General features: G+C 40.7%; 1 protein-coding gene across 8 annotated transcripts in view; it reads right to left on the bottom strand.

The window, feature by feature from the left end:
• spega (striated muscle enriched protein kinase a) overlaps nt 1-16,355 on the bottom strand; it is a 48,714-nt gene that overhangs the window by 19,170 nt on the left and 13,189 nt on the right. For 5 of the 8 annotated variants that reach the window (XM_051066003.1, XM_018661033.2, XM_051066004.1 and 2 more), the window contains 6 exons: nt 8,624-8,722; nt 5,377-5,527; nt 3,303-4,193; nt 2,639-3,093; nt 1,636-1,782; nt 952-1,134 (listed from right to left, as the gene is read on the bottom strand). In XM_051066003.1, the coding sequence (XP_050921960.1) occupies nt 952-1,134; nt 1,636-1,782; nt 2,639-3,093; nt 3,303-4,193; nt 5,377-5,527; nt 8,624-8,722 (1,926 nt within the window). Of the gene's footprint in view, nt 1-951; nt 1,135-1,635; nt 1,783-2,638; nt 3,094-3,302; nt 4,194-5,376; nt 5,528-8,623; nt 8,723-9,826; nt 10,805-10,825; nt 10,869-12,909; nt 13,324-16,355 lie in introns of those variants that run through there. The other 3 variants (XM_051066006.1, XM_051066008.1, XM_051066005.1) reach the window with 3 other exon arrangements.

The raw sequence follows: 16,355 nt of genomic DNA, 5'->3' as shown, positions 1-16,355 counted from the left end.
AAATTACAATAATACAGTGTTAATCTCTTTCACCATATTGAGCTGACATACTCTGTAGTCTATAAATCATTCTCTCCCACTGTTTGGCCTGCCCTGCCAAAAATCTACTCTGTTTCCAGCTAAACCAGCTAAAATGACTCATTTAATCTAACACCATATTTTGACAAGTCCAACTTCAAGCCCCTTAGCATGAAATCTAGAGAGATAAAAAACTCCATGACTGCAGCAGTAATCTCTCACAGGGACATAAAGCAGACTGCAATTACCCGAGAGAACAAGAGGGCAGCTAAAAATACCCCTTAGACTCCACAGGCCTAATATGGCAACACAGGCCCCATCCCGCTGGTGAGACAGTACCAGAGTGTACACTCACATTTGTTGACAAAAGTGGGGAAGAGCAGGTTGCATTTACATGAGCTGAATCAACACTCTGCGAGCAGCACAAGCTTTTCACACACACACCCTATAATATAAACACGCATCGACTGCAGGCACATTTATAACAGAAACCTTTTCCAAAAAGAATATTTATTTTGTTTACTCCTGATTCTGAATGCCATGGCTGCCTATAAGACTCAGGGGACCTTTGTGTGACGGGGCAGATCTGCGATTTTGAATCTGCACCGAGGGGAGCTCAGTGCCTTTAAGAATTAATGGGTTGCTATGGCAACTATCGCTGCAAGGAGCCCCGGCCGGGATGCTGAGCTCCAGCAGGCCTTTGTAGTCATTAAGACAGAATGTCAGGCGGAGGAGGGCTGGCAGTGGATTAAAGCAAGTTTGTGTGTGAGTCAACATGTTCATGTATTTCAAGGAGAGCATAATTTTCATGTGGCTCCACGTCTCTGTCTTCGTTTAAATTTGTGTTATATACTTTTAAATGTGTCACTGTAACAAATCTAAAAGCAAATCCTTTTGCGTGTTGGGATCCCTCCATCTCTGGCCTGCTCTCACCTGACTGGATGTAGAGCATGGCGCTGCAGGACGCTCTGCCCGCCGTGTTGACAGCTGTGACGCAGTATGACCCGGCGTTGTTCAGCCTCATCTGCTTTATCGCCAGACTGTGCCTCTCACCCTCAGCCTTCACCACCTGGAAGGCATCGCTCCGAATCTCCACATTATTCTTCCTCCATGTCACTGAGAAGGCAGAGAAAAACACATTCACACAGATGACAAGCAGCCAATAAAACCCTCCCACAGTAGGAACAGATATAGCACAATCTACCTTTCAAAGATGTGTAATGAATATGGCTCATTGTTTTTACATATTACATTACATATTTCAAAAGAAAAACACCAAGGGTTTTTAAAAGATTAATGTTAAACAGATTATAAAACTGAATTGTATGTCCCCACATAAAACTGTTGTTTTCTACCACAGCAAAATGCTTCTCTTTGCATTTTCAGTAAACATGATCCTCAAAAATACACTGACACTAATAAAAAAAAAAAACTAACAGAGAAAATGATTTTTTATGCAATACCAGTAGGAGTTTTAAAATCTAAATGTGACCTGGATTTTTGTAATATTGATAGATTGTATTATACAATTTTCATATCTAATTTTCAAATTAAAAGAAACTCAAAAAAACAACAACAAAAGCAATCAATCAACATACAGGATGCTCTCAGTTGTACCTGTAGGGGGTGGGCTCCCAGTGATGATACATTTCAGTGTGACCTCTGAGCCACAGGGTGCCGTGGTGTCCTCAAGAGGCCTCTCAAACCTCGGGCCCTCAGCTGGCTCCTCATCAGCAGAAAGGTAAGAGTCGTCAGATGAGCCCCCTGGAAACGACAGGTTGGGTTATGTGGAACTGCCTGTGCTCTGTTACCTGGTTTTGTAAATAGGTCATGCCCCAAAATGAGTCATGAGCTAGTTTAGTTTTTTGGGTCTTTACATGAAACGAGGCCTAACAATGAGTCTGGAGCCCGCAGCAACACTGTGTATTTGATTAATTTTCCATGGTGGACAACAGAACAGATACATGCTCTACTTTTTTGTTCTGTTCTGTTTTTTGTTTAAAGTCTAAAAGTCTTTAAAGTTTAAAGTCATCAGTCTCTGTTACTCTTTTTAACTGGTCTAGTTCTTTACCTCCCGGTCTTCCACTCAGGTTTTTACAAAAGTTTATGTGGATTTTTATTCAAATAAGCTTAGGTTAGTAGTTCCCAAACTTTTTGATATGTGACCCTTTCAAAACTAACAGTTTACTTGACACAACACAATAACAGTTATATCTGTATGTAGCAGAAATATGTTGATTTTTACCTTCTTTTCAAATGAATCATCTCACAATCCCTTAAATTTATCTTGCAGCCCCTTGGAGGGTTCCAAGCCCCAACTCACTTAGGCTATCAGAAACAAAATATTACTCATCTGCAGATTTTTACCTGATAGTTTTTGTCATTAGTGCCAAAAAAACCCAAAATGAAGGGGAAGAAGAAAAGATTAAAATATTGATTTAGTCTTTCTCATCCTGAGAGATGATGGCATTTTTTTTCTTAGTGTATGCAGGGCCAGCAGCTTTTGGCCAGGAAATACATTTCTGCATTGCCTTCATTGTTCATCTGCAGTGGCTGCTGCTTTGTTAACTTGGACTTTTACAGTGACACTGATCAACAATCATCATAAAATATGTCCTACCTTCTTCTGGAGACCGGGGTTGAGCAGAGCGACCTCTTTTGCTCTTGTGAACTCTCCCCTCTTTCCTCCTGGTCTTGCTCTCCTCGTTGCTCCTGTCTGCATCACATTCTGTCTCCATGGGTTCATCCTCCACCAGGATAGTGGGGATGTTCACTTTCAAGGCAGGAGATGTCCGCCCCACTTCTGCCTTCCTCCTTTTCAGGAGAGGGCTGATGGAAGGAGTGGGTGACGGGGTGAGCCGAGGGGGCTTGGGTGGATATTGGGACCCGGGTTCCCTCACAATAACTGGGGATGCTCTCTTCCCATTCGGGCTGGGTGATCTGTGGTCTGCTTTGTTGTCCATCTTGGTGTCTCTCTTTGAATCCGTCCCCAGGTCTCTGGAGGACAATGAAGATTTGTGGGATGTGGCAACAAGTGTGTCTTTGTCAGCTGCTGGAGAGCTGTGTACTTTTTCCCTGTGTGCAAAGACAAGAAAACTGTTATGTAATACTGATAACAAGTGTGGAATATATAATATCTTGGAAAAGGTGTGAAATAATTTCTATTCTGTTTCCATTTTATGAGGAAAATTAAGAGGTAAGAGGGGTATAAAGATAATACATAAAAACATATACATTTAATTTTTAAAAATACAGAAATTCATCAGTAAAGATCATCTTCAAACCTGGTGAGGTTTGTCCTTGTGGCTGTTGGCAATGGTTGCCCTGGTAACTGGTGAACTGGTGCCGTCTCCATGGTAACAGAGATTTTCCCTGTGCTTCCTCGTGATGAGCTGTCCACTGGTTTCCCCTGTGAATCTGGCTGTGTCATCTTATCCTTTCCAGGGTTGTTACTCTGATTCCCCAAACCTCTGCCTTGGGCCTGAGGAGAAATCTGCAGTCTGCTGTTCCCTTCCCTCTCTCCAACTCTTCGTTCCTCCAAGGCTCGCTCCCTTGCCTCCAACTTTTTAACCACCTGGGGAGGAATGGGTTCAAGCTTCCCCGGGGTCAGCCTCTCTTTCTGCGACAGCTGCTCAGTGGAATATGCCTTCTTCAAGCTTGGTTTCCCCACAAGTTTCTTGATCCTCTGCAGCTCTTCGGCAAACTTGCTCTGGTAGCTCTGGACCCTCTGGGAGTAGCTTGTCTTGTCCTCTAAAGAAGAGGCCCGTTGTTTGAATGCTGCTCGCTTCTGGGCTGCGCCATGCAGGATTCGGCCCTCCTCGTTGCTGGGGCCTCCTGTCTTCTTTCTACTGTCATCCGAGTCGAAAGAAGCTGCCCGTCCTAATCCTGAAACTGATCTGGCTCCTCCTGGAAGATCCACACTTGCCCTTCGCTCCTCAAAAGCACGGACCGTGTCAAAGATCTTGGGCCCTGCACGAGCCAGTTTGGGTGTCATAGTAACACTGTTAACAGTAGATGACTGGTCTGTTTTAGAGGACCAGGGATCTGAAGGTTTGGTGTTATCCAGGTCTTGGTTTGGGGTACTGATGCTGTTTTTGTGTGTAGTGGGAGGTGGCTGGGGAGAAGACAGGGGGACATGGGAGGAGAGCCCCTGTGATTCGTCAGCAGTTTGAGTCCTAGAGGGGTGGGGATTAAGGGGAAATGGAGGTGTGAAGTTAGAGCTCTGGTGTAGTTGCCGTAGGTATTGGAAGAGTAATAAAGAAAATGCTGAATGTCCATTTGTGTCATTTTGTCTTGTTATGTTTTCATCTTCAGTGAGTTCCTTGTGTATTGTCTGTGCTCTTTTGTGTCTCATTTTCAGAGAGCAACACATTAGACAGTGAAAAATGAAATGGCAGAGAAAGGAATAGAAAATAACAGAGATAATCTCTCCCAAATGTGGTGAAGTGGAATAAACTCTAAGATTCCAATAACTGGAAACTGTAGACATGTTGCAGCAACACAATTGCAGATTTACAACATGAACTTTTACAAAATGCCAGAAAAGGTGCCCCTGCTTTAACTTCAAATACAAAAACATCATGCCCTAAAAAGAACCTGTGAATCACATGATCATTAATTTGTGAGAACATTCATGCTAATATTAGCTTGGATCAAAGCCAGCAACCCATGCATGCCACAGCAAACCTATAAAGATATGGTGTTAATCCAAAAGTGAGGGGCTGCTCTAGAAAACATGCAGTGGGTAAAAAGAGTAATCACAGTTTTCAGAAGTGCTGAATAATACATATCTGCAGATTGTATCTTTGTGTTCTCCCTAATGGCTATAAGAAATATCAGCAATGATATTTTATGAGACTTGTAATCATTGTTAGATTGAAATCAAACCACACTCACACCAATAAAAACACTGAGTCAAAGGAAAGTGTGACATCAAAATAAAATGGGAAGTAACAACACTGTATGAAAAAAAGCTTGAAAATAAGAAATAAGAATAAAAAAATCTATAACTTTTGTAACTTCTAACATATAGAATACAGTTTTTGCAAGTTGGGTCTGTGAAGGATATAATGTCTTGTCTTATGTGTCAGCTTTCTTTGCAATTTGGGATTTGTGGCCAGTCTTTTTTGTTTTGTGGAATCCTAAAAGTAAAAAGCCATGTGCTATAATGGCATAGAAAATGTTCTCCCTCTGTAGAGGCTGAACATGCTCCCATAGTAGTCGCTGCCAACAGAAACACTTTCCTCTGACCCCTGAACAGGCCGGGCCAGGTTAGCGTGAGACGCCCGGATCAGCGGTTCCACACCCAGGTGACGGACAGGGGGAGCCCCCTCAGCGGGACCCCCACCAAGAGCTTGCCTTGCTGGGTTTGTGGGGTCCAAGTGGGGACCCGGAGGGCGGGAGCCCAAAGTGCGGAGCTCTCGCTCCACAACAGGGTCATAGGCACCAGGGAGGGTGGCCCTGCGATCTGAAGCATCTGGGTTATAGTCCATCATCCTTCCTCCCTCACCTGGAGAGAGATACAGAGAGATGCTTGATTATAGTTTAGTGAATGAAAAAAGCAAAAGAAAAAATGTGATTGTCAGCTTATACTTATATAAAAAAGTCATTTTGAGAAGCAGCAAGGAAGAATAGATTTTACCAAATGTTCCTCAATCAAGGGTAAAGGGGCACATTTGCCAGGGACTATTTTCATCCATGGATTCCTAGTCATTTGCTGCGCGGGTGAGTATTTATGGAAGCAGGATGGTGTATGTGGGACCAACTCAAATAAACTACAGAGCCCACATGAATTATAATGAAGGAATATGTCGCCCAGTTCAACGGTTTTTCTCTGATGTTTTCTTAACAGTTGTTGAACAGATAGATACATGAGGCTTTAAATACACAGACAATAGACAATAAGTAAAACACAGAATACCTCCAGACATTTTCCTTCAAAATAAACAGATGGAAAAAATAAAGATAAACCTTTTCAACTTGAAAACTTAGATAATGTTAATTAAAAGGTCATTGTCAGATTTCTCTTAATCAATTACAGACAATTGATCATGAAACATAAAAAGGTATTAAACTTTTAAATCCACATTTTGTTTAATGTCAAATCTCTTGGGAATAGAATATTACACTAAATACCCTCATGCTCTGGCTGCACTGTATATATTAAAACAATTTCATCTCTGTTTATATTTTATTTACTAACCATAAAATGTGCAAGAGCACATGGATAATTAAGGCTTACATTTTGTTTTAATAGCTGTAATATCCATATAATGCCTTATCATATTCAAATTTAAAAGCATTTTAAGAAAGAGTAATTAATTAACTGGAAGATACAGCACAGAAAGATGAAGACAAAGAGCAAGAATCCTGAGTTGGTAGAAAATCACTGACGTAAAAAGGAGAGCAGGAACATCATTAAGCATAAAAAGGCTAAGATGGATAAAGAGTCTATTGATCGCTTGAAAACAGGAAATGAAACAGAAAGTATAAGGGCTACGTTGTGGAGCGTGCACCACTTAAAGAGATCCTCCCCCATCGCAAATCAGGTAATGATTGACATTTTAGTGATGAGCAACAGAGACAGGAATGCTTTGGCAGCGAAAAGAAAGAGCAGTCAGCATCTTCTGTTAACGACGGAAACCTTGAGACAGCGATGGAGTCGAGGATATAAAACGTCAGACTCCCACTGCAATCACAAATGATACTGACTCAGCAACATGATCATGAACCAAACTATGTCAGTTTCTCATAAAGAGAAAAAGGATAAAATGAGAAATCTTTCCAGAGGAAAATATTACGCATTTCAAGGCCTTGACATACTGAACCTCCATTTCCATTTCTCTGAGGTTGGGCAACACTTTTCATTTTACTCAAAAGCATATCAGGCTTTTAATGGCGTGTTTTGAAGCTAATGGAGAGTGTGATTTTCACAAACAACCTTGTCTCATACATGTCCTTGAGGTCTAAACAAGGTCTGTCTGGAGTGACACCAAACTGAATCTTCATCTGGGAGGAAAATGCATCTCATTTGTGTTTAACAAAGCATGCTAGTTTTTGTATGCAGTGGGGAGAACCAGAGTCTGTTTCTTGAAGAGAACGATTGATGTATCACCTCATCCCTCCCTCATTTGATATTCTCTTTCTGTTTTTTTCCTGTTACTTGTCTCTAGAGGGATGTGATGAGGGTGTAGTCAGCCCGCCAACACGAAAGCTTAGAAAGTGCAAACACTGTGTACAAGCGAGGGAAGAATATAAAATTTCTTTGTGGTACAAGAGAAGGGGTGTCAATATTTCTGATCTATATTCAGACATCCTGTTGCCTGGTTGGGAAAGGGTGGTGAGGGCATGCAGGTTCTGTGACGCCAATGCACCAGCAGCACTTTAGCAAATGAGTAAATGTTCTTTTAGGAATTCTTTTCATCTATGCAACACTGACAGGAAAAGGCTCATTAGGTTCTAATTGGATGATGCCTGCCACTCATCAAATCCTTTTTACATCTGCATTCTGGACATTAAGAGATCAAGAGTGAGTGAATCAACATTTCTTTGCCTCCCCTCTTCTCAAAAATGCAATGTAGTCTTTTATCTTTGATAAGATTTGCATTATGAAATTGCCTCACACTTTGTTTAACGAGGGATGGGCATCAGTGACATTAACAATATATTTAATGCAGATAACAGCATCGAAAGAAAATGACTGATTAATCATTTTAGCTGTTTATCAAACAGTGCCCAACATATGATGTTTAGTTATAGAAAGAGTAGGGCTGTTTAGGGTTATTTTCATTATCAGTGAATGTGCCAAGCATATTCTCTGATTCTCTCTTTCAATGTCTTATTGTGTCAAACCAACAAAGATACTCAGTTTACAAAGATATAAAACAGATAGATGTGCAGCAAATCCTCACACTGGAGAAGCTTGAAGTAGAAAACCCAAGATTAATTATCAAAACAGTTGCCTATTCATTTTTTGTTGATCGATTATCAGTAACTCCACTGATTAAACTTAATGCTCTATATTAAATTAAACTGGCAAAGCGCAAGTACACAACATAGTAAAATAATCGGTGTCACTAGCTTCAGCCTCATTTTTGTAGCAGAAGCAGCCTCAGATTTCTGGGCTGTACGCTCCCTGTGGAGACACACAGTGAGATCCAGACCTGAGACAGGTTCCCTGCTGGAAACTAGGGCAGTGTGTCACACTCTTGCATCACACCATGAGGGATTAATGTATTCTGCCATATCGGATTTCATCCAACGCACGTCTTGGGCCAAGTTGATAACAACCCTCCATTAAATCTATCAATTCGCATTGAATCATAATTTTGTAGAAGTGTGTTTTTGGCAGTGATGTTGGTGCTGCAGTAAATCATATTGACTACTACCTCATAAATAAGAGCTACTGAGCATGTGCATGCTGAACTCGCAGACTTTTTTTTTTTTTTTTTTTTTTACTGTATCATCTTCTGGATGTACTGCCTGTTTGCAGCTATAAAAATATATAAATCTAAAAAGAAAAAAAGCTGAAATGTCAGTTGTGAAAAGCTAATCTAAGAAGTGCTGAGACTGTACATGAGAATCAGCAAGTTTTTAGATGAAATACCTGAAGGTCCTCTCCGCCCAGCCTTGTCTTGGTGCCTCCCAGGCCCTTCTTTGGTTTCCATCTGAGGTTCTGTGGTCTCATCCTCTGTGGTCTCAGAGTCTGAAACAAAGACAAGCGACAAAACACAGATGGGCTAAGATGGTAGGTGGAAATTCAGGAAAGAGAAATTGAGGTGGAGGAGGAGAAGAGGAGGCTGAAAACAACAGAGTCCCGGTGAAAATGACATTTCACATTTGCTTAGCAGCACACAGTTTGATGGGTCCTTGAAAAGAGCCGTGGAGAGCCCCCAGAGTGAAATAAATGGGTTGAAGCTCGAGCGTGACATGAAGCCAGCTGTGGCTTATAAAAATACATGGCTGATACATGGAGAGGAGGGGTATGTATAAATGCTCTTCCCTCAGGTCTGGATCTGTTTGACTTTGGTAACAAAACAGCAGGGTGAGCTGAATTTACTAAGCTTCGTTTCTTCTTTAGATTGAACGCTTTCTTTTATATCTTAATTGATTAAAAATGACTCACTGCACCTTCTAAATTCATTATTCATGCCCATCTGAAACACATCACTTCATCACCAAAGCAAATTTAAAATACTGTGAAGTTTTAGCATAGTCCTGATTAGTCAGAAGATTTAAATGTTACCAAAATAGCAGGTATTAAAATCATTTTAGTGAAAAAAACCAGAACAAACTGTGGTCAAAATTATGAGATGAATACTCGATCAGTGGAATTGTAACAACATGAATTGATATCCTTGTTGCAGTGAAGAATATGGCAGCCATTTAGAAAATGAGATGATAAATGGGAGTTCACAGAAAATGAAACTCAAACCACAAAAATGTAATCTGTGTCCACTAAAACACAGAGAGGGACAACATTCATTCTTGGTTTTAAAAGGAGCATTCAAGAACAGGAAGAGGAAGCAAATATGGCAGTGTGGTGGACAAATAAAATACACAGAGTTCTGCTTTCGTGAGGAAAGGTGATCATAAATATCAAGAATACGAAAACACAATAAAAAAAAGGGACTGAGGGAAACAGAAACCACAGACAGGGTCATAATAAACTGCCTGAGGCCACATCTCTGTGGCTGAGATCACATTACATCAGCAGGGTGAGCAGATGAAGTCAGGGAGGGACGGATGAGAAGAGAGAGAAAGAAAAAAAAAAAACAGGCAGGAGATGAATCAAGACCGGCAGGTTTACCATAGCTTTGCTTTCGGCAGGAGCGGAAAACTTCGCTTCCATAGTGGCAGCAAGAGAGGGCAGACGGGAGAGCACCGTTACTATGGAAACCACCATCTCTCTCACCCACACGACCAATCCTCTTCGTACCCATTAGAGTCTAAAATCGCCAGCCAAACTGCTGGGTGGCTGACAGATATGTTTACTGGTTAGAGAGCTCGTGGAGGAGGAGGACGACAACCACAAAATAGGTTGCACCTCATTGCGCCTCACATCAAGTCAGATCCTGATTAGATAATTCCAGAAGGTCTGCCTAATGATAAGAAAGCCAGTGTAACATGAACAATCACCATTAACTCATTACATTTCCTAGCAGCATGTGTGTGTTCTCATTGGTGTGGGTATGTAGATCCACCCATCTGTATCAAATGAAGTTAAATGGCTCGCACACCAGACAAGGGAAATCGACTCCGCAGTGTAATTATGAGGGAATATATTTCTCACTGTATAACCTGAATTGTAATGTAAATATGATTTGGAGTCAAGTGTAGCCAGCCTCTGGTTTGGCTTAGATCGTAGATTGCTCAAATATTGACAAATATTACACCATAAACCACTGAGCCCAGACATTATTCACTCAAGGATTTTATGCAGAGAGGCAACGGCGTGATTACAAAAATATTGCTTTGTGGGGGTGGATGTACAATAATAAAACCCACTCTCATTGTAAGCAGTCAAGCAGTAAAAATATAAATACACTGAAGCATTATAGATGTTCTACAACAGCAACTTTCATATATAAAAGAGTTATTAGAAGAATAAATCAAAGTGAAGTACATGCTGTCGAAAGGCTAAAACACAAACTGAAAGAAAGGAAAAGGCGTGAGTAAAAAAAACAAAAAAACAACCAAGGGGAAAAAAAACAAAAATGATACAGCTACTTTACTTAGGTTTTTCAAAAGGAAAACAAAAGCAATAGGATACAGCAGAATTTGAGTAAAGCTCATACTGACAACACACCATGGGTAAATCTGCCAAATGTCCGTGTGGAATGTCCAGTTCTCTGAAACAAGATACAAAGTACAATACATTATTCAGCAGTGAACAAAGCCAAAGATTGTGTTTTACACACTGGAGTGCAAACTACAAAAGTCCCTTTTACCCAGAAGCACTGTTGTTGTTGCATCCTTAACTCTAAGCAGTAAAAGGCGTGAATAGTGGCATGATCTTTTATTTTCAATATGCTAGAAGAAATATTGGAAAGGTATAATGACAATGTGTTATAATTCATACCTGTAGAGTTTATCATATAACTGCACAATAAGAAACACTAGATAAAACGTATATACATGTAGTGGTACACTCCTCGAGCATGGATGTTGTTTCCTGATGTCGGGAACAGTATGTGTAACAGAATAATCCCAACTCAAAGCTCACGTTTCTCCATTTGCTGATAGACTGTGAGACAAACTGTGAGTTTTGTTGTTTTTGGTCAAACAAGCACAATGGAAAAATATCTCAGGGTGTACATTGGAAATTTGGTGAACTCTGGATCATCATCCTAACCCTCTAAATCTTTCCCATTATTTGGTCATTAGGATGTTACAAACAATAAAAACAATTCCTCTCTGACATCTTCAAATGCCTGAATGGACCAATAAGGTACCAAACCAAATATATTTGGCTTATTATCACATGAGGCAAACAGTAACAGTATCTCAATTTGCTAATTTTTACGTGAAAACATCAGACAACAAACTTTTGAAAACCTGTACCACGATGTGATCAAATCGCTGTGATAAGATTACACTATAAATGATAATACTGTGTGATCGCCCAGCCATATCTATGATGAATTTCTAAGATGAAAAATATCTGATAAACCCTGTAGGCCATGTTTAAGTTAGTGTCCCTGCTGATAAAGCAGTTGGTAAAACTGCTTCTTAGACAGTCTGTCAATCAGCACCAAGGAGAGCTCCTCAGAATGACTCACTGCTTTGCAGCGAATGGAAAGCAAAAGTAGCAAAAGTGCAAACTGAAATGACTCATTTCACACTCATTTCCCCCTACGTCTGCTGCGCACTCCCCATTGGTTAATGTTTTTGTGTCAGGCAGTTTGATTAACTGTTGCCTGGTGGTAACTGTTGTTTGACAGACTCCACTAGAAGCTTCCATCGTTGTCGTGATCTCCATTGTTATGGCCTCAAGGCAATCATATCAGCAAAGCCCAGCCATAAACGGCATCCTTTTGAAAAGACTGAATCTGGCAGATACTTCAAAAAATATTCTATGGGTATAATCCAAATCCTGCCAGCATGATTCTAACAAATCTGCTGCTGGAAGCAAAAGAACACATCTCAAGGGTTTGATATTGATGCAGAATTCAGAGGAAGCAAAGCGACCATCAGAAATCAGCTTTACCCTGTGCTTTGCTCACTTCATAGCCCTTGTGACTGGCTGCCCTGATTCTCATGTCTCCATGGAGTGTAGCCTACTGACACACTTTTCATATGCTCCGAATTTGTGAAAGCTGTTATAAGAATTACTTATTAAACAACAAAACTGTCACGACTGCCAAGGCAAGATGCATATTTCACGACACAGAATGAGCACGGTGATGCAGAGGGAGTACAGCAGATATTTGGACTGTTTGATGTTGTGAAAGTGGATTAGCATTTCAGTGTGGTCTTGAGAAGTCCATTTCTTATACTGTTCTAAAATAATTTTTTTCTACCTGGCAACCAGAGTTTTCCCTGGCTGACTTTCTTTGTTAGCTTGTCCTGATTTGTCCACAGATATTAGACAACAAACAAAGAAAACAGCAAGCATCACATCTATCCATACTTTTGCTCCACTGGCATTTTCCCAGCAGAAATAAATGCTAGGTTTTTTGTCAGTATATTCCCTAAAAATAATTCCTAAAATATTTATTTTACCAGTGTTATCTGTTACAAATTAACATATTTGCATCTCATTATCAGGTGATGGGTGTGGCATGGCATCCTAATATGCAAAAGCCTACAAATCCAACAAAAAAACAACATAGATATAGAAACATAACACCATCATTAAATGCAGTTTTTTCCACGAGGGAGCAAACTCACCTGAAATCTCTTCTTGGACCAGATTTTCTTCATCTTCAAGAAGCGCTTCCTGTCAAACGTGCAAGATTACCTGTGGCATGAGCTCACAAAAACATCCCTATAACCTGAAAAAAGCCCAGGGTGTGGCATTAACAAAAAAAAGAAAGAAAAAAATCAACATTCAAAACAGGATTCGGCTGCCTTTCGTGCGTGGGTGTGTTTATTCTCCAGTCTGGCAGCAAGACGGGGAGAAAGAGAGAGAGAGAGAAAGAGAGAGGATGCAAATAAAGCAGAGCCAGGTGTCTTTGTGTCTGAGTGTGTATCCGCTGATGTGAACCGCGTCCCTTTCTGACGTAGACGCTTCCTTCAGAGGGGCAATTCTCAGCTGGTTTGTCCACCCCCCCTCCCCTCTGCCCGTTCTGCCTCAATCGAGAGCGCACTCAGAACAAGAGGAGGTGGGGGTTGGAAGTCTGAGCAGAAGGGGTGTGTTGGTCTTGATTGCAGTGATGAGAGTGGAGAATAAGAGGAGGAGGTGGAAGTGGAAAGAAAATGAGGAAGAAAACAACTGGCTTCAGCAGAGCATGTTGACTTTTTGTCCTGAGCAGCAGTAGTAAAAGATGAGAGTGACAAAGAGCAAGAAAAAAGCAAAAAAAAAAAAAAAAAAGAATCAGAGAGAAGAGAAGAGGCAAAGAGGAGAGACAGAGAGCAGAGGCGAGAGCAAGACACAAGGATGGTGGGGAAAAGATTCATGGGGGAGGAGGCAAATCAGGGGAGGAACAGAAAGCTCGAGGATGAGGCATAGATGATAAGATAGAGAGGATGAAATGGCTAGACATAAAAGGAAGGGTGAGTTGGGGCAGGGGCGGGGGCTGGGGTATCTGTTTTCTTAGAAATATTAATATGTGCAGCCCTCCTGAGTACAAATAAAAACAAATCCTTACTCCATTCTTACACTGTCCACCTCTCAGTCTGTTCTCATCTTTTCTTTGTTTTCCTCTCTGCAGAGGGTAACAGCCCTCAGCAAAAACCAAAACCAATCAATCATTTATCTATATTCCATGTCTGTGAGCTTTAACCAGTGATAGGGTCAAGGTTACCACAGCCTCAAGCAGAAAGGGCCAACTGAATTACAGCATGATGCATGTTGCAGCCACTGTTCAACCTCATAATGTTTTTTTTTTCATTATAGATTAACAGTTTTGTCTATTAAATGATAAAAAAAAAAATGCTAAAGGCTCAGTGCAATTTTCCAGAGCCTAAAGCAACATCTTCAAATTGCTTTTTTGTCTCACCAATAATTCAAAACACAGATATATGCCAAAATATAAAACAGAGAAGAACGGGAAATCCTCACATCACACGTTAAACTGGAACAAGCAAATGTTAAATAACCAACTGACCAATAACACCACCAAACTGAGTCTTTAAAACGATTAGTTATCGACATCAGTTAAAGTTGCACTTGATTGATTGATTTTTTGACTGTTTAAAAGCAGCAGAACAAGTTGTAAAATCATCATTAGCATATTTTGCCATAAGATTGAGATGGTGAACGTGTTAGCAAGCAGATGCTTGTTAGCACTCTCCTTTCAGTGCTGGATGGAAACATCTGAAAATCACTGCATACAGCTGAAAGGTGATAATTGTTTTATTTGTGTCACTTTGGCCAAAACTGGCACATTTCAACTAATCACAACTGAAAGGTTTGCACCTTCGTCCACTACTCTTCACTAAACCTTCATTGATATCATACAGATATCTATTTCTGTAAAGAGGGAGGCCTGTGTAAATCAGACAAGGGGAATATTATGAAACACTCTCCCCCAGGATGTCTGATTTGTTGAGCAAACGTGACAAGAATATATAACTGCTTCCCACTATCTACCTCCTCCCTCAAACCTCTCTCTCACTGGCCCTCATACCCACTCTGACACATGTTAATTGTTCTTTCAGACACATCTGTGCTCTCCACACCTCCTTTGTCAAATGAATCTAAAAATAATTACAGGCAGACCCAGATCTCACTCTCCAACTAATAACCCAGAATCGTCATCCACACAGAAGCCCAGCTCTTCTATGCTTGACTAGCTTCACTGAAGAACGGTCTTTTTAGCATTGTTAAGTGAGGCATGTTACTGTTTATGGCCTTGTAAACACAGAATCAATATGTGAGATTTACTCCTGCATGAATCAGGAGTTGCTCAGTGAATGTGGATTTTGATTCTGGCCATTAACTTTTTTCTCCTTCTCTACTTATCTGATGATTATCACCCAGCTATAAGAGATATTTCTTTCCTTAAGACATCCCTAAAATTTACATTTAAATAGTCATCATTGTTCACTAAAGACAAACCGAGGTGCAGTGGACTGCAGCTTGCAATTGTTATTTTAACAAACCTCCCTCTCTTCACCCTCGCCCGCCTCGCACTCCTCCTCCATCCATCACCAGTGAGAGGCATTCGGTCCAGCAGAAAGTGCAGCAATCAATACCAATGCTTTATGCGTGATATGGGATACACCCCCAAGTAACAGTTCAAACACCCCCGGATCAATAAGCCCATCATAACACAAGATTCCATGACCATCATCCACTGAGAAGCGAGATACGGTGGCAAAGCTTCCATTTCATGCTGCTTGGAAATATCTCTCATGAGGTTGTGTTTTTATGCTCACTAAAAGCCACAAAGACTCAGCCCCCACCAGTCTCTGGCGGGGATATCATAGGATATCAGCCATTAAGAAAAGATAATTAGATTCTACTGGTGCATGTCATTTATCTTCGTCTGAATACGTTTTGTTTGATGGTTCAGGAGGCCACACTGTCCTCTGCACTGCTTAAACCTGCAGTATGCAGAATTATACTTATGCAAATCCAGTTAGATGTTAACATCTCAAATCAGCCTGACCTACGGACACAAAATCTGGCTTCTGCGATCTCAACACAGATGGAGAAATCATAGACACTGAATGAGCGTTAAAAAGACTTTGGACAAGTGCAATTTGGATCATGCTATGGTTTAATTAGCTTAAAACAACAAGAGAGTAAGCAGACTTCACGGAAACTCATTGATTTTGTGAGAGAGGCTGCTTTCTGTCGAGCAGGCTTGATGGATGCCTTCCAGGCATACAGCTTTATCAGCAGCAAGTCTGGCATAATCTCTCCACAAAGGAAAACAGATTCTGCTGCTGTTACATCACACTGTGATCACACCATTTCTGTTTTTCAGTGCAGACCATGTCTTGTGGACCCTCCATATCATTTATGTCTACTTTATTAATCTAACCAGGTTTCTCCTCATGAAGCACTGGACTGAGTGATGGGAATTGCATCTTCTTCAGAAAACCAAGAAAAACATGTTTATTTTTCACTGTGTTGATGAACAAATTCAGGTCACTACCTTAGCTTAAAGGTGCTATAATGTAAGCTTTTTGCAATTGCTAAATAACCAACGTTAGCATTAACAACT

Source organism: Lates calcarifer, linkage group LG7_2 (genome assembly GCF_001640805.2).
Source record: "Lates calcarifer isolate ASB-BC8 linkage group LG7_2, TLL_Latcal_v3, whole genome shotgun sequence".
NCBI classification, from domain to species: Eukaryota; Metazoa; Chordata; class Actinopteri; family Centropomidae; genus Lates; species Lates calcarifer.
The sequence above is the reverse complement of the archived record's forward strand: the minus strand, read 5'-3'. Positions and strand labels throughout refer to the sequence as shown.